The 23,953-nt window shown below is 36.3% G+C and overlaps 1 protein-coding gene across 1 annotated transcript; it reads right to left on the bottom strand.

Moving 5' to 3' along the window:
* Positions 1–94: 94 nt before the first annotated feature.
* Positions 95–23,867, bottom strand: RBSN (rabenosyn, RAB effector). The gene is made up of 12 exons (XM_063291650.1): positions 23,780–23,867; positions 18,827–19,121; positions 15,043–15,183; positions 13,943–14,043; positions 12,964–13,009; positions 12,714–12,875; positions 11,515–11,756; positions 9,752–9,822; positions 6,813–6,899; positions 6,417–6,519; positions 4,993–5,097; positions 95–3,769 (listed from the first exon to the last, which is right to left on the bottom strand). Exons 2-12 carry the CDS (start codon positions 18,984–18,986, stop codon positions 2,639–2,641), a joined length of 2,349 nt encoding a protein of 782 aa, XP_063147720.1. The 5' UTR covers positions 18,987–19,121; positions 23,780–23,867; the 3' UTR covers positions 95–2,638.
* Positions 23,868–23,953: the final 86 nt, after the last annotated feature.

Genomic DNA, 23,953 nt, shown 5'->3' with positions numbered 1-23,953 from the left:
CCTACATGCCACTCATACGATGCCAAGACATTTGCAATTCACATGAAAGACTAGAATGCTGCAGCTGATGTTGACCTAATCAGCTTTTCCACACTCACAGAAACAAAAATCTTACTTTATTTCATCAGAAAGTTTACAAACTAGTGCATGCAAATGTACAAACAAATGTCATTAGTGTTAAATCTCATAATGGTATGGTCTTGTTCATTTTCATTGTATCAGTTCAGAAGCACAAATGGAAGGCTGACAAAATGTGGGACGACCATTGGATTATCAAGAGAGATAATTCCACATTCACTTGCAGTTACAGAGCTACAACCAACATATTAATAAAATACATCAATACTATACTTCTAAAGTATTAGACTATGGCATACATAAAAACAAGGCAGAGTGTATGTCACAAGGAAATATGTTTTTAAAAAGCCACTGAAACATTCATTTTGGCTGGACTACACAGAGTGACAGATCAAGTTTGTTGCCTTGCTGTCCTTAATAAATACAGTTTTACCTTAAACAATCCCTGCACCTTTGCTGCTAGCTCAGTTTATAGGTATCCATTTTTAATACATTTTATCATTTCTTTATGCTCATGTTCCAATTCAATCCTGTGGAATGCACCACAAGTTCATTTCCAGATGCTCCCATTTTTTAAAAAAATTAAACCCATAAAAAGTATCCTTTGAATATAGCCCTGTGTGCAGTGTTCAGGTCAGTTTCTACAGGAACTTGGAGTTCATTAAAACAAGCTGCCACTGAGTTCAGCTGAGTTATAATGCATGAAATCAAAGTTAAGCTAGTTTTTCCCTGCTAAAAATGGAAAATGATTAACATGTAATACATAATGCTTAATGTGTAAAGTGCTGCCTTAGTTTTTGACCTTACTACCCCTAATCTTTGAGGAATGTAACATTTAGTGTCCACCTATACTGCATACAGTATCATCTGTGCCAACATTTCTAAATCGGAATAGTTTCCAAAATCAGATTGATGATTAATACTTGAGCCTTCTTCCCATTCCCATAAATCCATAATACTCTCCAAGTAAGTCCTTCCTGTGTAAACAATTAAAATTGGTTTAAGTCCCCAAAATAATTAAATGCAACCAAATAAAATTCATTCAGTACAACTGAAATCAGAAATTATTTAACAGTCCCTAAACATTTCTGTTCACTGCTGGCAGATCAATAAAAGAAAAAAATCTTTCACTTTTACAAATGAATAGCTCAACCCTAAGAATTTCATAGCCTCCATTTAGTATAACAGGGATTGCACAAATCCTCCAAACAACAAATTGTGCCAATACATCAACACTGTTCTTTTTCTTTCCCTGAAATGTGTTCATTTGGGTCTTTCTTGTACTCAGGATTTATAAGAGTATTTTTTCTCTTCAATTCTAGACTGAAAATTTCCTTCAATCCTAGACAGAGATAAAGTTAGGAAGAAACATGGACAGGATCTTCTAGTTTTTAATTGATGCTCTGATCAAGTGGACAGCCAGGATGGCTCTCTTTAAAGCAGTTCTCCTGGATGCAAATCTCCTAATTTCTGCAAGCAGAAAGCAGTTTACCTATTATGACATTTCTACAAGCCTGAAAATTGTGTTGTTTTGGGAGAGTGACAAATTTTCAACATCCTTACAAAAGGTATAGTCCAGAATTAGCTGGAAAAAGCTATTAAAATAAATAGTTTAATCACCTGAAGAACAGGTAAAAGAAAGAAAAGGAATACATTATGTCCAGTTAGGCATGACTTTAGGTTATCTTTTGTATTGCACAAACAGATCATTGGCCTTTATACTCTGTAGATCAGAATATTTCAGCAACCTGCTTTTTAATACTTCCTCTGAGCATATCTGGCAATTACTCTCTTTTGATGAATTCAATACTTTGTTTAATGCTCAACAGAGATGAATTCTAACTACTGTTGCTTTACCAATGAAAGGCTTCCTTCTATTGAACAATGAGTTATTTTCTCTCTTTCTGCTTCCCCAAAATATAAAGATGGCAGGATACCAGTTGAATCCCACTGAAAATTTGTAAGACAATATTAATTTCCTTGTTAACCAGGCTGTGCAAGCTTCAAAAAGGATTCTGAGGAAATGCTCTGGACTCACGTAAGCACCAAGCTCCTTTAAAGCAGCAAAACCTTTTTCAGGCTGCTGCACAATTCTGAGAAAAGTTACTGCTGCTTTAATGGGGAGCCCAGAGGTGGTTTCAAGCACTTCTAAATTATTTTTGAAGCATGTACAACCCTACCTGCTGACAGAAAATCAATTTAGAAGTCTGAGGACTGCAAATAATTTCCTGCATTTTAAAACCCCCTTTTCCCTTTTTGAATTTTACATCAGAGATAATGCAGGTGCTGAGAAATACAATTATGCTCTAAAATTAGGGTTGGGACACAACATGGATTATGGTTAAGTTTTAAATACATTTTCCAGTGTTTGAAGAACAGTTTCAGGTAATTATAACTTTTTAAATAGTGTTGACTTTATTTGCAGATTTGAATAGTGGAAATTCCTATACCAAAGTGCCTAAGCTTGGTTCAGCTTCTGAACGCCTTTGCAATGTATTTCTCATTTTACCTTGACCTTTCCTCACTCTGGATCTGCAAAACTGTGGATATAGTTTCTAGTTCAGCAGCTCAATTTCTCCTTCTGTTTTGCAAGTGTGCTCTTAAGTTCTTTTAAATTCTCAGTCAATATTTCTATCTCATCCATTCGTCCACTTTGTTTGGCATCAAAAATATAAGCTTTGATATTATCGATCTGTTGGAGAAGTAATTCTTCTTCTATGATATCTTCTCCTGAAACTTCATTATCACTCTCAACTTCAAAAGGATTCAAAGAGGAAGACAATGATTCTTCAAATGGATTCCCAGATTCTTGATTTCCTACAGGTGTATAAAGTGGATTTCCAGCAGCATCTTCAAATGGATTTGGAGCACTGACAGCTATCCCATTTGCTTGCTGACAATCCTCCTCCTCCTCCTCATCAAATGGATTGTAATCTCTTTTATAACTGTGCAAGGCATTGGTAGGCAAGGAAGCCACTGCAGAGTTTTCAGCAAAGGGACTATCAGGGTCACCCTTTGGAGGGCTGATTAGTAAAGTATCTTCAAAAGGTTTTATGGAGGTTTTCTCATGCTCTGAGGCTCTTAGAGGTTGGCAAACCAAAACCAGATTCTCATTATCTGGAAATCTGTCACCATCACTTGGGGAAGGGGCCTTGGAGCCAGAGTATTTGTTCTGAACCATATCTAGATCCAAAGCCTGTGCTATTTGGTTTATGCTTTCCTTCTCAATCTCAAGTTTATCATGCTTCACTTCTCTGAAATCCAGAGAACGTGTCCGTGAATGTTGAGACATCCTTTTTTTATGATCTCTTTTCCATTCTTTTTCACAAAGGATCTGCAATTGTTCTCTTTGCATTTCCTCCATCTCAGCCTGCTTTTTAGAAAGCTCCATGCCTTTGACAATTTGCTGTTGATCATACTCATCCTGAAGTTGTCGCAGGTTCTCTTGCAGCATCTGGACTTCATCTAAACGATTTGCTTCCTCTGCCTGCTTAATATAGGATGTGATATTATTGATCTGTTGAAGAAGTGGGTCTGCAAGTTCCTGGTTCCGAGATATGCTAGCAGTGGGTAGCCATCCTTCAGTTTTCTTGACTGCAACCCTTTTTGTTTGGGGTACCTCACCATTGGATGCTGCTAAGGATCTGGAAGTGTGGACAGCTGGCTTCTCTTCTAGTCGTCTCTGGGTTTCCTAACCAAAAAGCAAGGAAAAATTTAAAAGGAGTCAAGTTACATGAAGAGTCCATGCTTCAGCAACTCCTTTTGCCAACACTCCCTTTAGTATAGATTTGTGAGGGACAGAAAGGCAATTATATAGGAGGGGAGGGGGTCTTCCTTTTTTTTCCCCCTGGGACTTTTTTTTCTCCACCTCAAAAATGGCAATCTTTATTTATTTATTTACTATCCCACCTTTTTAATTATTTTTCTAAATAACTCTTTAAAATGATGGATTATGAAGGATTATTTTTTTACTGTTTATCTGTTCATCAATGGTTCATCTCCACAATTATCTAAAACTTATTTAACAAAAATAATTTCCTGTACAGGATCATTGCAGTTTCAGAGCTGAAGCTAAGCAGAATTGGCAAGTACATGATACACTTCTGCACATGGGGTAAACAGCCATCTCCATAAGAATATAAAGAAGGCTCCAGTGATTTTTATTCTTTTATTCTCTCATAACAATTGAAACTTTTTCTGCCCTCCTGCCACTTTGACTAGATCTCAAAGAATGACTCTTCTCTTTGAGTGGTGGGAGGGTAGTCAAACTACTTCTAGGACAGTAGAATGATCATTCTATTACCTCACAAGAGATTTGATAAATCACCTCCCCAATCTTTTTAAAAATATGAATTATATTCTTAAATGTAATGTGAAATATGATTGTTATTTCAATAAGATAAATAAGTTTATTTATTTATATTTCAAATTTCATCACCGCCCATCTCGAAGCAACTCTGGGCAGTTTACAATAAACTAAAAATACAGATTAAAATACAGTAAAAAACCATACGTCTTAGATACAAATATACATATAAATATAAAATGTTCCTAAACTAACAGTAAAATAAAGTAACATAAAGTTAGTGAAAAGAGTACAACAAAACAAAAACCTGAGAAAAGAGCAGATTTTCTCCTGGCTACAATATTTTGGAAATTTTATGAAAAATTATGGAAATTTCTAAAACAGATGTGGATTTTTTCCAAAAGAGCACAAGAAACTGACTCAAACAAGAAATATTAAAAAGTCATTCTTATTAAGCAGATTCTAAATATGCTGTAGACTTATGTCTCACTAATTTCAACTGTTTGGCAAAAAGAAATTCAAAAGGTTACCAGAAAGGAAATACTTTAATCAATGAACGAATAAACAGAAAATAATTGTTAGAAATATATGCTGATTGAAATACTTGCCTGTCTCTCCATTTGCAGTTTTCTTTCCAATTCTTGTTTCTTTTTATCTTTCAGTTCTTCATATTGGTCTTTGGTCGGTAAAGACATTAGGCCAAGCAATTTTTCCTAAGGATTTTTTTTTCAAAATATCACTTTAAAGGGTATAGGCTACTAGGATTTAGATCTTATTCAAAACTAGAAAATGTTTATATATAAAGTATATATTCAATTATACTTTAAGTGGTTAAATATAAACAATGCCCACTCATTCAAATTATGTGTCAAAGAAATGTGATTGAATATACGTAGTATCAAATAGCAATGTTCAAAACAAGAGATCACTAAAGGCAGTAAGTCAAGTCCCTTCTAAATGAAGTTTGTTTCCTGGTGACTTCATGAATATATCTCTATAATTTTCTTGGCAGCAATATGGAAGTGTCTTGCAATTGCCCACTTCTGAGATGTTTTTTCAACTTCCCAGTCTAGCCTTTTTTTTAAAACATAACTAAAGTGCAAAGATAATAGAGAAAAAGAACATTTACACATATTTAAACGCATTGATCAAATATACTTCCTAAAACACCAGAATGACAGAATGAGATTGCGATCTAATCTGAACCAGGTGGATGTCCTTAAAAAAAAAAAAAAGGAAAGGAAAGGTATTTCATTTAGGGATGAAAAATACAGGGCACACATACCAGATAGGAGATACATGGCTTGGAAGAACTACATCAGAGAAGGACTTGGGTGTGGTCACTGATAACAAAGTGACTATGAGCTAGCAGCATTAGAAGTATGTATTGTATCAAAGATGTGGGATGTTCTCCAGAGATTACCTATGGAGGTTGTGGATTGTCCATCTCTGGAGATTTTTAAGACTGGATAGGCACATCTTGAGAACAGTTTAATCGACATTCCTGCACACTGCAGAAGGTTGGACTTGTGGTCCTTTCCAACACCATAATTACACAATTTTATGAAAAGTTAGCATCTCAGAATTATTACAATGCAATTCCAAACAAAGGAGGTAAAAGGTCGATCAAAACCTGAGAACAGACTAACATTATTTTCTTGGGCTTAGGTTATTTGAAACACCATAGTGTAACAAGGATTTTTTCCCCATATCATGTAAGAGCTTGCAAAATTAGAATCCAATTACAGTACTGAGAAATCGTTCCCATCGCTACCACACAACGCAAACAATTTCATTAGCCTTCTAAATACCAACATAGCTATTGACACAACTTACAGGTAATTAGGTGAGGAAGTGTTTAACAATTGATAATTTAATTTAACAATTATTTATTTTCATTATACAAATAGTTAAAACAAAATGAGAAGTTTTATAACATCCTGAAAAATGTTTAGGTGTCAATATATAATCTGGTATTGTCTTAGGTGAACCAATATGTCTAAAAGCAGCTCATCCTTGATAGATAACCTACCTGAACAAAAAGTGTGGCTGAATATCTGATCATCCTCTGAAGCTGTAAAGTTCTGGGATGAGGTTGTGGATCTTCATTCAACCCTAAAGTCAGAATCTTCTTGCTGAAACAAAGAAAGAAAGAAGTGAATTAGAAATACCCACATAACAGTCAGCTAAGAGAAACAAACACAAGGCAGATAGTTAAACAGACATTTTCTAAAAACTTCTAAATTTTAAATAATGTCAAGTATTGGTAAAATCATTATGTAATTGGCAGCATTGATTTATTTTGACAGTAAAATATATATCACCAAGTTTATGTCTTGTTTAAAATAAATATTCATCTGCATTGAAAATAAAAAAATATAAAACCAAACAAAAATAATAATACACAAATACCATCTTTTACATTTACCTTAAGGCATCTATTAATTCATACATTCTCTGCACTTCCATCCTAAGATTGTTAGCATGTTCAAGACTGTATGTTGCCTCTCCAGCACTGAAAGAAAGCATGCACACTTAAATATTCTAAATTGTCATCCATATAAATTCAGCAGTTTTGGCATAAAGAATTTTATAGCCATTGCCTCATCTAAGACGCTATTCTTGCCCATTCATGAACTGTGAATGAGTTATGAAAAAAGGGGAAAAAATCATGAATACTAAATATAGATCTTGGTGCATTTTTTTGTCATCAATTTCTCTGGAAATTATTTAGTTCAGTAAAATTAGTTCTACATTGATAAACACCTTTAGGGTGTGAAGCAGCTTGATTCAGGATTAGCATCACAAAGCTCAGTAATGCTTTTAAAGAAGAAAGACGCACTTATAAGGACACACATACTCGTCACCTACTACAGAGACCAGCTGACCATTCTGGTTCTGACTTTGGTTCTGTCCTAGAGTTTTTGGTATTTACCTTTTAAATTTCTGAAATTGTATTTCTCACCATACTCATATGAACACCTACAAACACACTTTATTAATCACTTATATTGTTGTTTTCTACTACAAGCTATTTAGATTCAAAAAACTGAATTTGGAATAACAAAGAATCTATTTTAAATGTCTGTTAAAGAAATTTAATTGACAAAAGTAGGGAAGAATGATCAGGTTTTCAAGTTTTGAACCATTTCAAAAGCTAAAGCATTCATTTGTATGAAAGTAATCCTGCACAAACTTATCTAAGCAAGTTCCAACTCAAAGTGGTGGTTATTTTTTAATGTATGGATTCAACCTACAAATTGAGATCTTCAATTAAAAGCACAGCAATCTTACAAAGGGATACTACTGTTCAAACTCCATATCCTAAAGACTAAGAAATATATTATGACAGACATTTCATAGATCAGTATCTACTCTATCAATCTATGGAATGTTGTCTTGTGTTGTTGGAAACTTAAGAGTGACAGGAAAGATCAAGGGAACTGAATTACAGGAAATACAGAGAGGGCTAATTATATACTTTAGAATTATCTAAAATAAATTCCCAACACCATTCATAAAACTCAGAGAATTACTGAGATAAAAGGGGCCTTTAGACCAACAAGCCCAACTTCTTGTTCCACCTTTAACTTAAGTTCATAAATGTCTTGCCACTGGTAGGTTATGTAAAACTTGGAGCACAATGGAAGTACCTAAAGCTGTTCTTCTCCCCTTGATACTTAATAATTCACAATTAATTAGCACTTTTAGTTCAGTGATTTTAAGGTTTGCCAATTCCACCTTCCTCCCCCAGGCTTTTCAGTCTGATTTCCTTGCTTGTTTCAAACAATTAACATAAATAACCATAACTGCCACTGTCTGCAAAAAATGTCCACAGTTCAGTTTAACCTTATTAGAAAGGTGTAAGGTAGCCCTTTTGGGGATTACTTTTTTAGGGAAGGAGGGGCATGAAGAACATCTTAAAGACTGCTATGATGAGTATTCCAGGCATTTAACAAAAATAGCTGCTCAGATCTATTTTGAGCTGGACTCTGGCTGGGCAGGTTGGTTGGGGTGGGGCTTCGCCCTGTTATCTGGAAGGAGTTTGAGGCTGGGAGTCTCAAAGAATTGAAGAGGGTTCTCAGGGCTGTCAGTATGGTCACCTGTATGTTATATTCACAACCCTCAGTACTCATGACACTCATGGTTGATCAAAGTTGCTTGGCAAATGATTCATGACTGGGTCCAAGGGGTGGTGAATTCATGCTAGCATTACTCAGAGTTGCTGGGATGACTAAGGCAACTTATAAATTGAATGAAGGAATAAACTTACTAAATAAATCATCTTACTAAAATGCACACTATTTTATGTAATCCAGGAGAGAAAATGTCATGTAAAACAACCATTTAATAGTTACAACACATTAACTCTTTCTGAACAAGTACTAAGGGATTTTTTTATTTGGACATGGTAAAAATAGCACACAACAACTTTATTATAAAAATGATGAAGGATTCATGGATAAATTCTCATGCTGAAAGAGCTACTATTTTATCAATTCAGAATCAAACTACTTAGCCCTAACTACTATTATCTTTAACATAATAGTAATCAAAAAATAAAAATTGAGGAAGGGAGAGGCAAGCAGGTGAGACTCTGTTATAACAAAGGAATTTATTATTACATAAAACATAGGTCTTTGGAATGATCTTTCTTCACAGATTCTGCAGTATCAATAAAGGAATATATATAAAGAAAATGAAATACAATAAACAATGCACCTTAACACAGAATGTACATCTAAACGTTTTCCTTAAATCTTTCTGAAATACATTTGGCTCAATAATTTAATAAATACTTTTCTCATATTACATGGTTTCTCTCCTTTTCTGCTTAGTGTAAGAGTAGCTGTTATTGAAAGTGTACACATTGGGCTAGGATGAGGCTGGAGCTCAGTAAATCTAGATGCTGATGTATGGAGGAGTGCTTGTTTTTGAGGTGCTTGAAGTTTTTAATGGTGAGTTTATTTATTCATTTATTTATTTATTGCTTTTTATTTATTTAAATAAATTAAATAAATTTCAGAAAATATAATTGTGTAAGTATCACCCAGTACAGTTAACAGTGGGGAAAAAAATTAAGAAGACTTTTGGATATAGCATGACAATTGGTTCTAAGTCTCAGTTAATAATAAGACAAATGTAATAGACAGCTGTTCCAAAGAAACAGTAAATAATAACTGTGTATGACATTCTGAGATTTTACAAAACTGAAAGATATCTTTCCAATATATCAGCTTTATAGTTATTAATATCTAATTAATATTTGGCTTTTCCGATTTCTTTTAAATAACACAATCATCTTCTTTCCTCTGTGTTTATGCTCAAGACATACTCAATTAAAAAACAACAACTAAAGAAGCTTACTTTAATGATTCTGCCATCTTTATGTATTCCTGGGCCTTCGGGTCAACTTTTTCCATGCAAAGTCGGAGTTTCTTGTTTAGTAAAAGAAATCAACAGATTAAAATTACGTTATTCGCAACAATAATTCAAATACGGATGTGTTATATGCATCCTATTTTTCCTTTCCTTTATATGAGTTTGTTAAGTTGACCTAACTCTAATTCTATACAGGATCAAGATCTATTAATTAAGGTGATCAGAGCCTACTAGACAAAGTGAAATATTTGACTTTCTAAGGTAAACAGCTTTTCTATAGTGGATAGGAAAGTAATGCTGAATAGGTTGCTCCTATAGATTCAACAGACATATGGCTGAAAACTTCTTTATTAGAGTTTCTTGTCTCAAAGGGTCTGCCACCATGAAATGTGTGTATCTATATAAAGCTTAGCCATCACTATTTTAACACATCTATGAATTCTATTTGTTTGCATTTAAGCTTGTAGAAAATTGTGAATTTTAATCTATTTTTGCACATCTTTACTGTCAGAAGCCAACCATGCCAGTGAGAAAAATACTCAAAGGTTTGCACTCCATCTCAATTGTTCAAATCCTAGCAATTCAGATAGGCCATGCTTATACTGGGCTATTAAAATAACTTTTAAAATGTGGAGCATGTTTACTCAACAAACAGAAAAGAAGCTTCCTACAAAAAAATACTGACGCTTAACTGGATTATGGAACAAGCACAGGCCACTAAACTGTTGTAATCTATAAGATTACCAGTTTGCTTAAATCCCTCAATGCAGGGTCTGCAACTTCCTTCAAAATGGATTCATGAAGTTGACAAGTCAACAGCAAGTGGAGGACACGGGCATCCCTATGATCACCTCAGTTACAAAGATTGTCTGAGCTGTTAGAATTGGAATGAATCTAGTTCACATATTATTGAATGCTATGTAAGATCCTAGTTTTGCAAGCAATATGAATCTGTTTTCTTCTGTCAACAGTGTACAGTATACAACTGATACTTTACTTGTTGTTTATTCGTTCAGTCGCTTCCAACTCTTCATGATTTCATGGACCAGCCCACACCAGAGCTTACTAAAAATGGTAAACTTTGCCTATAGAAAATAAATTAGCTGGCCATGTCTGTATTGTTCCCAGATCTGCAATATTCTTTTGAGGTGTGATGACCAGAACTATATGCAGTATCCTAACAATGGTGACATGTTGCTAAATGAGTTTTACAAGGACCAAACCAAAATTCTATACCTATCCTACACCACTTATAACAAATAATTTTTTTCATATAAACTGTCACTCAAAAAAATCCAAACTGGTCGAATTCTTTTTGAAAAGCTTCTAAATTTTTGAAACAATTGGATCAATCTGTTTGAAATTTGGCATCCCTCTGAAGATGCAACAATAGCTGCAAATTTTATCCATTTTTGTCAAATGCAAAAGATTATAATTTGTTGATTTCCCATAATAGTTAAGGGTAACACAACTTCAGTAATAATAGAAATGATGTCATAACTTCAGATTTTCCAAAGTGAGATTCTGATTTTGATACAATGAATTGGGAAGCTTCCAAGATTATTTCAGCCAAATTGTTATTTTCTAATCACCAAAGCTAAACCAAATCTTGTCATCAATAAGCAATCTTACTGTTTCCTCTTTAATACAAACAGGCCCTAATGTATTAGATCTACTTTCATTACAACTATTATATATGATATTGGTAATAAGTTTCATTTAACTCCTGATCTCTGTCATGATTTTACCTCATATAGTTTCACAATATCTGGTATGTACTCCCTTTCATCAATCTGTTGTTCCCTTTTGAGCAGTGTATCTTTACAGTGTCTACAGCAACGGATTCGATCATCATCCTTCTCATCCAAGACAGAACTGACACTGCTTATGCTACTGATGCTCCCTCGTCGAGAGCCCTGGATGCTATTGGGTGAGCAGCTGGGGCTAGTGTGAGAGGCCAAGACTTCCTTGCTAGCAGTGGTAAGTTTGCCTGAAAGGAGAGACCAACAACATATAACTGACACAAGGTAATGGCCCTGCTGACAGAACACTGATCTTGAACACAGCTTCAAAGTCTCAGTTCTGCTCAACTCCATTTACATATAAAACAGGAGCCCCAATGAAACTGTACTCTATTAGGAAGATATAAATCAAAATGTTTTCTCTCTCTTCAACTTTAAAATACTATGTTCAAAGTAAATATGAATATCTTTGCATCGTATCTGATGAAATCTAGCTACTAAATAGACAAATGTCAAATGTCTGTAGTAATGGGATATTTCATTTTTGATGGGAAGAAACTTTTCAGTTATTATTATGTGTGACTTGTAAAAGCAGTAGAGATGTCAATACAAAGGGGACAGCAGTAATTTTTTATCTTTTTCTAAAAACATTTTGGGGTTTAGAGTTTTTAAAAGGCAAAACAGCTTTTGCCAAAACATGGAAAAAATCATGCCACCTAAAACGGCTATTGTTGTATTGAATTTTTAATGACACAATCATGAGCGACTCTGGGAGAATAAGATGCAGTTTTGAGTTGCCAACTGCTCTTCTGGAAGAAGAACCCTCAGCCACCTCCCCCACCAAAACCCTCTGAAAATCCAGTGCACACATGCACACACATAAGGTCACTACTTCCCACTGCTGCTACTAAAAAACAAACAAACAAGAAGATCTTAAAAATATGTCCTCCAATCCTCCTAAAATTTCCTCTATTGCTTTAACTGGATATCTGATCTGGGGAAGAAGGCAATTACTCATTTTTGTGACAAACATTTTATCTATCTATCTATCACATTTCTTTTTGGCAAGTGACGCTTGGCAAGTGACATAAAAACATAGCTATATTCTTAATTCATACCTTAATAATGTTTGAGTGACTCTAAGTCAGAATATAATAAACACTGAAAATGGAATTAAGGGACTTCTATCCTACCACTGTACTCACTTGCAAAGGGGAGGCTGACCAGTTCCATGCACTTCTTACACATGATGGACCCACAGAGGCGGCAGTGATGGCGCCTGTTCCGTATGCTAAACTTGTTGCCGCAGTCTGGACAAAATGGCACATCTTGATCATTAACCCAAGGCACAACAGATTTCTCTATTACTGCAATAAGACACAATAAACCTATTAGACATCATCAATGAAATCCTAGTAGAAAATATTAGCAAAGGTACTACTTCTTTGTGCTTACCTCTTATCTTTGCAGAATCTGTAATTGTTCTGTCAAAGGAAGTAAGCTGACCAAAAGAAAATTAACAAGAATTAGACTTACATACAGAATTTTACTGTATAATTTGTCACGTTACTTCAAATAGTCTTACATATATTAAATCCGTTTTTTAAACAATCTTTTCCCTGAACGTCTTTTCTTAAGAATCAGATACCTCCCCTAAGTATATCTTTTATATCATCTTAGTAATGGACCAGCAGATTAATAAAATCCCGACAGTGAAAAAAATTAATAGAAAAATATTTTAAAATTCAGAGAAATCTTTATATTTTAAAATTCAAAGTTTGAATGGGGAACAACAACGAAAAGCAAATAATAAAATGGAGATTGAGAAGTAAGGTATTTGAATTTTTCTAACTAAAAAGTAAATCTTAAAGCTGCTAAAGAAAGAACATTATGATCCTTAATTCCAATTTCTATTCAGTTCCTTATTGTGTAGTGTTTAGACCAGAAAGGGAACACTACATTTTTCACAGATTTTCTATTAATTAGTATTGCTATTAATGGGACACTCCAGAAATGTTAAAGTAGGGCTAGACAGCATTTTTTTCTGCCAAGTAATTTTCTGGTTGTACTTTTTAAATTGTTATATATCAATGGTAGGTGAGACTTAAGCAAACGTACAAGGGCCAAAAGTATATTGTGCCTTAGAGGATACTAAGTTAAAGTAAATTACAGACCAAAGGGTTTTCCTCCAATAATCTCTATATTTAAAACTAATGTGAAAACAGACATCTCTTTACAGTTATTGTTACTTCTTTTTGTTGATAGCACCTCACCAAGAAATGCTCTTTTGAATTATATAATTATGAATTATTTAAACAAATAACAAATAAATGTTATAATAGCTGATGATGGAAAAAAAAGACATGATAAAAACATTTTTGAAATAAAAATTAAACAAAATTAAGTTAAAATTTTGAAACTACAAATTATTTACCTTTTCTAACCTGATTATTAATTTATTGACTTCCACAACATAGTGATCAATTCTGGCTGCTCTGTGTTTCTTAAAATCAGAAAGATGACTCCTTATAGCACCTAATATGAGATAACCAGTTAGGAAACTTGACAGAATAATTCAACCATAGATATTCAGTTAGCAGGCAGTTTGTCATGCTCCTGTTTCTCTCTATCAAATTTGCTGTTCAGTCTGAAATTCAGGATTAAAAAATGGTATCTCTTGGACCATTTGGAGTGCTATAAGCTACACAGTGGACATAGTAACCGAGTTCAGAGCTCAGATTGTGGCTTAGAGAGAATATCAGCCATAAACAAATTACTCTTCTCTTTACTGGTCCAACCAGTTAAGCAGCCATTAGTCCTTCAGAAAAATGATACAGAGAAGTGGGTGTTGGTGGGGAGGGGAAGGAATCTGGAAAAGGATTGGCCTTCCCCCACTGTGCATGCAGGGTAATTATACACTTGGGTGTTACAGTAAAAAACCACAGCCAGATGTGGTTTGCCACATCATCTAGTACACATGGTTAATATTAAACACAGTTTAATGTGCCATAAAAGCATGTTCGTGTCTTCATACTACTGCTCTAAGTATTAACTATACTGTATTCTAGTCTTTATTAATAAAATACAATTTATTTCTATCTATAAGATATTGGGGTTCCCACATATATGGATCCACTCCACAATAGGTGTAAGAAGACATATTTCTATTATGGAATTTTCTGCTGGTCTTAATTACTGCTAGTGCTGGGTCTACTTTGCTTTTAGCATCAAATAAATACATACATTTTATACAAATTCACTGCCTATTACAAACTGTCTTCGTAGTAGCATACAATATATATCTTCTCAAATTTCAGTGGTGCTCTCTCCCAGATAAGTTAGTACAGTATATTTATATAGCTTTATACACAATATAAAAATAAATTTACAAAGTTAAAAATGTCCAGCTAACTGTAACTAATAAAACGTTTACAGCTTTATTGTTTCAATATTTAGGGAGCTTCAGCTCAGCATCATTGGGAGGGTAACATGCTATCCATCCCTGTTCTAAATGAAGATTTCTTGATTATTTACCTAATTCTTGGGGTTCCCACATACGCGGATCCACTCCACCATAGCTGTAAGATTCATATCGTTCTTGAGACCCCCCATCACTTTGGTCATAATCTCGTTTCAAGAGTTTATTCTTTGCTTTTTTTGCTTTTTGAACAAGATCTAAACAAGATAAAATGATGTACGTCACAAATTCTGTTTATACATTTGAACATGATAGTTGAGACTTGCTTCCTTATAGTTGTCTCTGTGCTAGGGTAGCCAACCCATGGGTAGCATGGAGATGCCCCTGCATCCAATTTGCAATTTCCAGAACATCCCAGAATGAGCTGGCACAAGATTTTTAAACTCAATTTGTCCTTTTGGCTGGATAAGAAAGTTTAAGAGCAAAATAGCATGTCTTAAAAACACCCAGCCCCCCCAAAAAACCCCAAATCAGGCTGCATTTCCTAGATGGACAAGCTCAAGTGGCAAAATGGAAACCTTAAGTCTTTGTTCTCAGCTTGGCTTTCTGTCTCAGATTTCCTTGGCAGATATCATAGCAGTTTTTTCTCCTCTCTCACAGGAATGGGATGCACATTATTCTGAAATTTGCAATAAAATCTGAAGATGAGAAGAATTACAAAAATGCCCATAAAACACAACCCTGAAAAAATCTCCTATTTGGTCTGACCTGTTGGGAATACAAATGTGTCAATTAGCCAACCAGTCTAATTATTGGCAGCTCACAGGAATAGTTTGTACCCTGTATAGACTTAATTCGGGAAGCAATTTGTGCAACAGAACACTGGACAAAGCAGAAGGCAAGAGTGCTCTAAAGGTAGAACAATGACGCATTTAACAGCCTTCAGAGAACTGGGAAACAACTTGTAACAAGTGAAGGAAATTAACAGTTCAACACAATCACTTGCTGTTTGTGTTTTGTTGTGAATGGATTTCTAAGTGTTTGGCTATTAAAAAAAAAGGGGGGGAATGCCCAATAATTAGCATACAAACATATTACAATTATTTTGTACCTTAATGGCTACCACTATTCTTAAGCTTTTGTTACTAATTTGTGTAGCCAGTGATTGGAATTGTATGGTGACTAAGGGCTGTTTACATGCCACATTGCATCCCATCAGAGTACTTTCAAGAATGACTCTGAATGTCTGAAAATATAATGAAACTAATGCGTCAAAATCACCATGACAATCAGCAAGACATACAGCTAGAAGTAGCTTGACTTAGTCTGGGTCCTCAGGGACAGAAATGTACATGGACCTAGAAACATTAACATGATTTGTGAAACAGTATGTAGTATGGCTAAAATGCTATGTAGCAAACAGCACTAAACTGATATTTATTATTAATGAACTTGCACTAGTTTCCCAAAATCAGGGTATCAGATAGCTAGGTACAGTGTATCCTGTATTCTTCTGGCACCCTAGCTGAAGTATCTCTTTTGTTCTGACTAAGGCAACAAGAGCAAAAAAACTTGAAGACCACCAGGAATGACTAAGTTACTTAGGTGGTAGCTCAGGGGCCAGCATGTAGCTGCCTGTGTGCATCCTTCATTAATTAAACTTAAGGGAATTGCACCACAGTACTTAAGACACATCCAAGCACCCATCCAATCACAAATTACCATTTCAGCCAGAAAACTCACAGCCAATTCTAATGGCCCTCACTCTCACAATCAGCTATTTAAAATAACAGATGGGCATATCTAGTATTACCTTTTACTTCTATCTCCTGGTGTCATGGCTTTTCAGTAGCTAGCTAGCTACCCCATACCAAATCCATTCTTATTTATCAACTTTACATTCTTTGTTTGAAGGTCTGTAATTGACCCCAAGTTTGAAAGTCCAGTACTTCACTTCTTTCATAATCTGGAGGGATTCAGTATGGATAGATTCTCTGTGCTGAAAAGTCTCTCTAGCTATCTTCTGTATGCAGCCCAACCAAAGGGCCCTGTCTACAGAGAGCTGTATCTTTCATTTGAGTTCTTAACTGAATTAAATGGTTTGTTCACTTGATGAACAAACAGACTTCCTAAGCTGCATGTTGAAGACTTCCAAAGATTTCAAGTCAAGCTTCACCATTTTCAGGTTTTTATTAAGTCCCATTACTTCCCTTGCTTAATTCTTGGCAATATTTTCTTCAAATGCTCCACTCTTTTACTCAAAGTGTCTGTGTTTGTAGCCAAGAGTTCAAATTTTGTTTCCTTAATCCAAAGCACTTTGTTCCAAAACACTTTTGGCTTATAAAGGCTTTCTTTTGCCAACTTTAGATAATGACTTGCATGATGAGGTTAAAGAAAAGGTTTCCTTTTGCCAGCTTTCCCCTGCAGATCATTGTTTTTGATCATCATTATTTCTGTAAGCCACCCAGAGGCACCGTGATTTCAGTAGCCATATAAATCTCTTTAATAAATAAGTAAGTAAGTAAATTGTTGAATAAGTAATGCTGTACTGCAGAACTGTGGACAACTATTCCACAGTCCAAACTTCTGCACCTATCACATTCATTGTTTTCTTATTTTCAATCTGTAAACAATTGCATAGTAATTTTAAGTATGGATTCATATTTGCAAAAAAAAATAGTCTTACTTCACCTGTACCATGGACAGATTATATTAGTTTCTGTTCACATAGGGATACATTGAAACATAACTTGAACAGTGATGCCTTAACTTTTGCATGCATGGTATGTACCTATTACTTTACAAACAACAGTTATTAAAGGCTCCCAAGTGGCTTACAGTCTAAATATCCATGTTGTCGTCTTAGTACATTTGCCTCATAAAACAGTTTGTGAATTGTATTTTTTACAGTAAAAGGGGATTTAAATCCACATTTAGAGGTTTCCTGAAATATCAATTACTGGGCTTATCAGTTATGCCAAAGAAAATAGCATTGGTGAGGGATTCTGTTGTTTGTCAACTGCTAGGTTGTGTCATATAGGCACAGCAGAGTATGTGGAAACACTCTGCTTTTAACATGATATCTTTGCTCCTGATAACAAGATATCTTGGGTAATGTGTGGACATCATCAATATGCCTCCCATGATTTATGAGCCTTAACTGTATTTGCCATAAGAGGGAAGGTGACATTATTTGTATTTTTAATAAATAAAAAATTATCAGCTATGTTAATGGAACACATCAGACTACTACACTATGCCAGTAATATAGTGATGTAAACAAGTGAAAGCATTAGCAGGACCATATTGTACAAAAAGATTATTCTATCAGATACTGTGCCTTGAATACTAGTCTAAAACAGCTGATAAAAGTTCAGCATCTTAAACTCAACTTAGTTTCATCAACTGATTTTAACGAGAGAAATATTTTAAGCATTTGTCCCTCTGGAGCATAAACAATTTTGTAAATTATATTAGTGTGATTATTGACTCTGAAAGATAGATGCACCAACAAGTTATTAATTATCACAAGTGAATTAAAAACATTGTTTGTACTCAATTTCCTACACTGTGTAGCCTGGGTGTAAAAAGTGTGGCCATCATTCCTTCTAGAGCATTCATGACCCCAGAATAGAGAGGGTTTTTTTTTTTTTTTTTACGTTTGGGGAGGATTTAGGCATGTTTAAGGGTGAAGAGTGCCTTAAAAAGGCACCCATTTCATTGTTAAGTCCCTCCACCCGCTCCCGTATCAGATGCATAATCCTCCTATGCAACTAATAATTGGCTTTCTATTCATCTTAATAAAGACTTACATACTTCTACACAGTCTGCCAACATATATATGTAGTAAGCAAAGAGATGTGCGTTACATATGTAACAATAGGAATTAAAAGGCCTTACTCTTTAGTTGTCCTTTAACATCTTTGTCTTCACTTGAATGTTCCTCATAATGAGATTGGAGCTGATGAAATGACTGTAGGTCCTTCAGACACAGGGGGCATAGAAAGCCCTCTCTCACCTCCCCAGGATCATCAAATGGAGGTGTGTAGCTTGTTGCCATAATGGTGCAAGGTCTCTGAGGTTATTGCTTCTCTCCAAATCTCAGGTGCAGTGGAACACTGTATGCCATGGGTAAAGAACTGGACATACAGTGAGGAAATAGTTATTGCTCTGGTCTTTTCTGCAAATCATTCCCCTGAAAAAAGATGCAAAGAGTAATTTTAAATGGAAGAAGCTATTTAATTTGGTAAATATGTTTTCTCTGATAAAACTCTTTTAAGATTCTATTTCAGAAGACCAAGGGATAGGCAATGTGGTTCTCACAGTCTCCAAGATGTTCCAGATACCTCCTATAAATACCCACTAGGATTCCTAAGTAAATGTTTAATTAAGTAAATATGAAGCTGGAATGCTGCAAAACCACCTCTAACATCATATATGTTTACAATGATGCCTTTTGCTCTCATACTAATCTAAGATTATAGAAAGTATTACATGGGGATTGTTCATGTTCTGATAAACAGAAATTTTGTGGACTGTTGTGCTAATAATAATTGCCATTTTGTGAGGCAAGCCTTAACAATCATGATGCATCCCACATGATTTCAAAATTCCAAATGTGTCCCAGCCCAAGAAGGTTCCATAGACTATGGAAATAGACTATTTTTCTGTTCTAGAATATGTACACTAAATCTTTCATTGGTGAGGAAAAATATTCTTTTTATATGCCTTTGGAAGCCATCCTAAATTTTGCAGGACAGTCTTCCCCAAAGTGGCACCATCTACAGATTCTAAACAATGGTGCATGCTGTCAGTCAAATCATTGTCTATGCTGTGTGATTTGAAGGGTACCAAACAGATATAGCTAGACCACTATCTTAGATATCTTATATCTTATATTAGACCACTCCTCCCACATACAGGCTGTATCAGATTCTTCTGCTACTTGGATTTTTTTTACCTTTTTACCCTTATTTTTATATTTATTTATTATGAGTGATTTTATATTTAATTTTATATTTAATATCGTATTTATATTGTATGTTTGTTGTTTTAATTGATTATTTTATTGTAAATTGCCCAGAGTCCCCCAATGGGAGGAGACAAAATAGATAGATAGACAGACAGACAGACAGACAGACAGAGATAGCTGTTATAAGGCAAGCCTAAATTCAAAGAAACAGAAACTGTTATTTCCTTTAGATAAAAAGAGTAGGAATTAAAAAGAAGGCAATTTTAAAAGCATATTATATAAATCAATAAGTTAACTGAAATTAATGTAAGCAAATATGCATAGAACGCATACTGTTGATAAACATCCAGCATATTTGAATTAATCAATTAGACAGTGACTAAACAAGATAAACAAAGCAGTTAGAGTGAAAGAAATAAGCAAGAATAGTAAGAAAAGGTTTCAAAACACTGAGGTGAGCACATAAAATATGTGTGGCAAGATATTAATGGACTCCCCAAGTGTCCTTAATTTTTAGCTATAAATCAGCTGCAAATAGATCTATCCATGGTTAGAGAAAACTCAGATCAATTAATTGCAGTTAATTATGACTAAGACTCACTGAATCATGGTTAAAAACTCATTGTAATCTGGATCCAATCCAATGTTTAACCTATTTATTTAAATTATGCATTTTTTCTTCCTCTAACACACTAGTTACATTCTCTTGTTACGACTGGTATATATCAAGCTGGCCATTCAAGTTCCATATAATAAGGCAAGAATTTCACTAAAAATACCTAAATATGAAAAAAGATCCTCTAAATTATTTTTAAAGCTGACTTCTTAATATTTTGCTTTTCACTATACAAAATTTGATTTTCAAGAAAACTAAAAGATGTCAACATCCACAGTATCCTTTTTTGCTCCCCTATAGTCCTAAAATTGCAAAATGTTCCTATATATGCAAGCCATAACATTTTTATACTGAACTGATATGCTGAATGCATTAAGTGAAAATTTGATTCACACTGGTGCTTACAAGAACAGAACTGGGATGTAACAAATTAATTCAAACTGAAAAGCAATGATTTTGACTATGAATGCTTAGAGAACTAAATGGCAAGTTCAGTTGCTGATTCCATATGTTAAAGGAATCACCATTCTGACAATACTGAAAGAGCGAAAAAGATCAAGGAGTTTAGTCACATGAAATACGATCCCATATAAAAATGTGGGTTTTCTGTAAAACTTTCTTATGCCAATTCAGATTAGGATATCTGTCACAATATCTATGGTTTGTGCAAACATTGGGCCTATATTATTTTAGGTTAATAAAAAAAACAAATTCAAGCTATATTATTAGGTTTGCTAACAACTATATGTAGAGAAAAATTATTTTATTGGAATTTTAGAAACAAAGTAGGGCAACTGCATTGTACTTTTAGCTTCTCATTCTTCTAGAGCAATTGCCTAAAAACCAACATAATAGAACTTCGATATAGGTAGTCCTCGAGTTACGACCAAAGTTACGATGGCACTGAATGAATGGTACTTACACCCAGTCCATGAAGTTATGGCTGTTGCAGCGCCCCCGTGGTCAAGTGATCAAAATTTGGGCGCTTGACAGCCTGCCCACACTTACAACCATAGGGATGCTACAACTCCCACCCACCCACCCATCTGGCCCCCCATCTCTGCCCATTTAGCCCCCTGCACTCTGCAGTTCCTGCCACCCTGCAACCCCCAGCTGACCTTCACCATCTTTTTGCTCCCACTGCTGACCAAGCATGCCTGGCCTGCCCCTTTGTGAGGCAGCTTCTGGCCACACAAGGCCTTCCCGAGGTTGCACACAGCAGTTTCTTCCCAAGACTTCAGGAAAAAGGCTTCACGTGGTAAGCAGCTGCCTTGTGAAGGGCCCTGCCAGGCCTGCCTCATCGGCAACTGGAGCAAGAAGACAGCAAAGGTCAGCTGGGACAGTGGAGCACAGGACAGTAGGGCCTCAAGAGTGCAGGTTCTGAGGACAGCTGCGGCTTCTTGCCACGCTGCTGGGCTGGGCCGGCTGGGGCTTTACGCTGCTGGGCTGGGCTGGGGTGGCTATGGTTTAATGTGCACTGCAGGGCTGGGCTGGGGAAGCTATGGCTCCACACTGCACTGCAGCTCAGGGGCTTTTTGCAGTCCCAGAGCTGTGGCGCATCAAGAAGCCCCTGAGCCACAGTGCAGCAAGCAGCCCCAGAGCTGCACAGTTCTGGGGCTTCTTGCTGCCCCGCAAGGCAGGATGCAGGGTGACCATAAGGGCACAGATGGGGGGGATATGCAGTTGGGGGGAGTTGAAGGGGAGGCAGTCCCTTAACTTGGAAGAATCAAGGTTCAGGGCTGGGAGGGACAAAGCCAGGAATGACTTAGATCCGGGTGGGTCCTTGGCTAACAACCGGTGGGATTTGGTTGATGATGGCAACACGGAGTGCCGGGATTGCCGTCACTAAGTGATGTGGTCACTTGACATGGTGCATCACTTAGCAAGGGAAATTCCAGTCCCAATTGCCATCATAACTCGAGGACTACCAGTGTCAAACTTGCCTGATGTGGATAATTGTGACCTATGGAAAATTTCCCAGGCCAAATCACTGAACATACAAACTCATAATTCCTGGAAATAACAGTTAACTTTGTCACTAGAATAATATGCCACAAGCAAGAAATATAAAGGAACAAGTTATACTATTATCTGGACAAGCAAGGCCTATAAGACAAAGGCAGATGAAGTACCTAAGATGTACTAAAAAGGAGCCATGCTATTCTGTAATTTTTGCATCATTAACTCTCAACTTCCTCTGAGCATCACACATACAATCCACAGTGACTGATGCACAATTAATGCCCAGCATATCACTACATTCATCTTCTATTAACAAGCCCTTTTTAAATCACATCATGTGTGAGCAGCCTTTGGATTCAGATGTCCTTACATGAGGCATCCAGATTCCCCTCCAAAAGTGCTCTGAATTTCAATGGTACAATGTCTGACCACTGGCAGATGATGGGGGGGGGGATGAAAATTATAGTGTAAAACAAAATTAGCACTCTTAAAACAAGTAGAATTTTTTTTTATCAAGGTGGCTAATAATCTAAAATAGAACACAAGTAAGAAAGACACAAAGAAATACTGTTTAAAACATTAGAGCAACCTCATTCCAATCTTCTATGTTGGCATCTTAACCAAGCCAGGAATGGGTTTTCTACTAATTTACTATCTAAATCTTGCACTGGCCTCTTCCAACTCCATGATTTGATTCTATGAACCAAGAGAGTTAAGGCGTCAGATTCTGAGGCAAGAGCAAAAGTAGGCCGATTCCCTTTTCTACAGTCAACAACTGCAAGATAGTATTTGACAGAAGCCATTTCCCCTGAATACAAGGATGGAGACTGCTTGTACTCTTACTCATCACTGTTTCTGCCACAGCTCCTAACCCCAAACTGTCAGGAAAAGAAGTGGGAAGAACCGATATTCCTATGTTACTTTTTTTATATAAAATCGAAAAATGGTGGAGAGGGCAGGACAAGCAGAAACGGAGACTCGGGCTCTTAGGGAGGGAAGGGGCAGCCCGAACATCATGGAAATCCTGAAAAGCAGGAATGTAGGGCGAATGCCAGCTCTTGCTCCTTTACCCCCGGAATCCCGAAACCCGCAGGCCCGTGAACGCCGCCCACAGGCATCAGGATGGGGGGAGGCGCAAGAACGTGGCAGGGGGACAAAACCCCAAGCAATGCCAGGTTCAGTGAAGGGCGAGAGCGCGGCGGGCGAACGGGACCGCAGGAAGGGCGGCGAACGGTCTCCCTCTCCGACTGGACCCCATCGGACCTATGCGTCCCCGCGGAGGAGAGCGAGGGGCAACTCTCACCTCAGCCTCGCGGAGGCGGCGGCCCCGACGGCCGAGGGACCGAATCCCGCCCCGGTTGCCCAGGAAGCGACAGGGCCTTCTTACAGGCAGCGGTCTATCGATCGCAGAAACGCCGATGGGAAGAAGGGCCGCTCGGCCTAGGCGGAGAAAGGGCTGTTGAAGAAGAGCGCCGAA

The sequence above is a fragment of the Candoia aspera genome, chromosome 2 (assembly GCF_035149785.1).
Source record: "Candoia aspera isolate rCanAsp1 chromosome 2, rCanAsp1.hap2, whole genome shotgun sequence".
NCBI lineage: Eukaryota > Metazoa > Chordata > Lepidosauria > Squamata > Boidae > Candoia > Candoia aspera.
The sequence above is the reverse complement of the archived record's forward strand: the minus strand, read 5'-3'. Positions and strand labels throughout refer to the sequence as shown.

Coding starts and splice junctions, on each gene's coding strand:
- RBSN (XM_063291650.1), bottom strand. CDS start 18,986: ATGGCAACAAGCTACACACCTCCATTTGATGATCCTGGGGAGGTGAGA. Junction 9,823..11,514: donor ATATTGTGAAACTATATGAG/GTAAAATCATGA, acceptor TTACTAAACAAG/AAACTCCGACTTTGCATGGA. Junction 3,770..4,992: donor AACTGCAAATGGAGAGACAG/GCAAGTATTTCA, acceptor CTTTTTGGTTAG/GAAACCCAGAGACGACTAGA.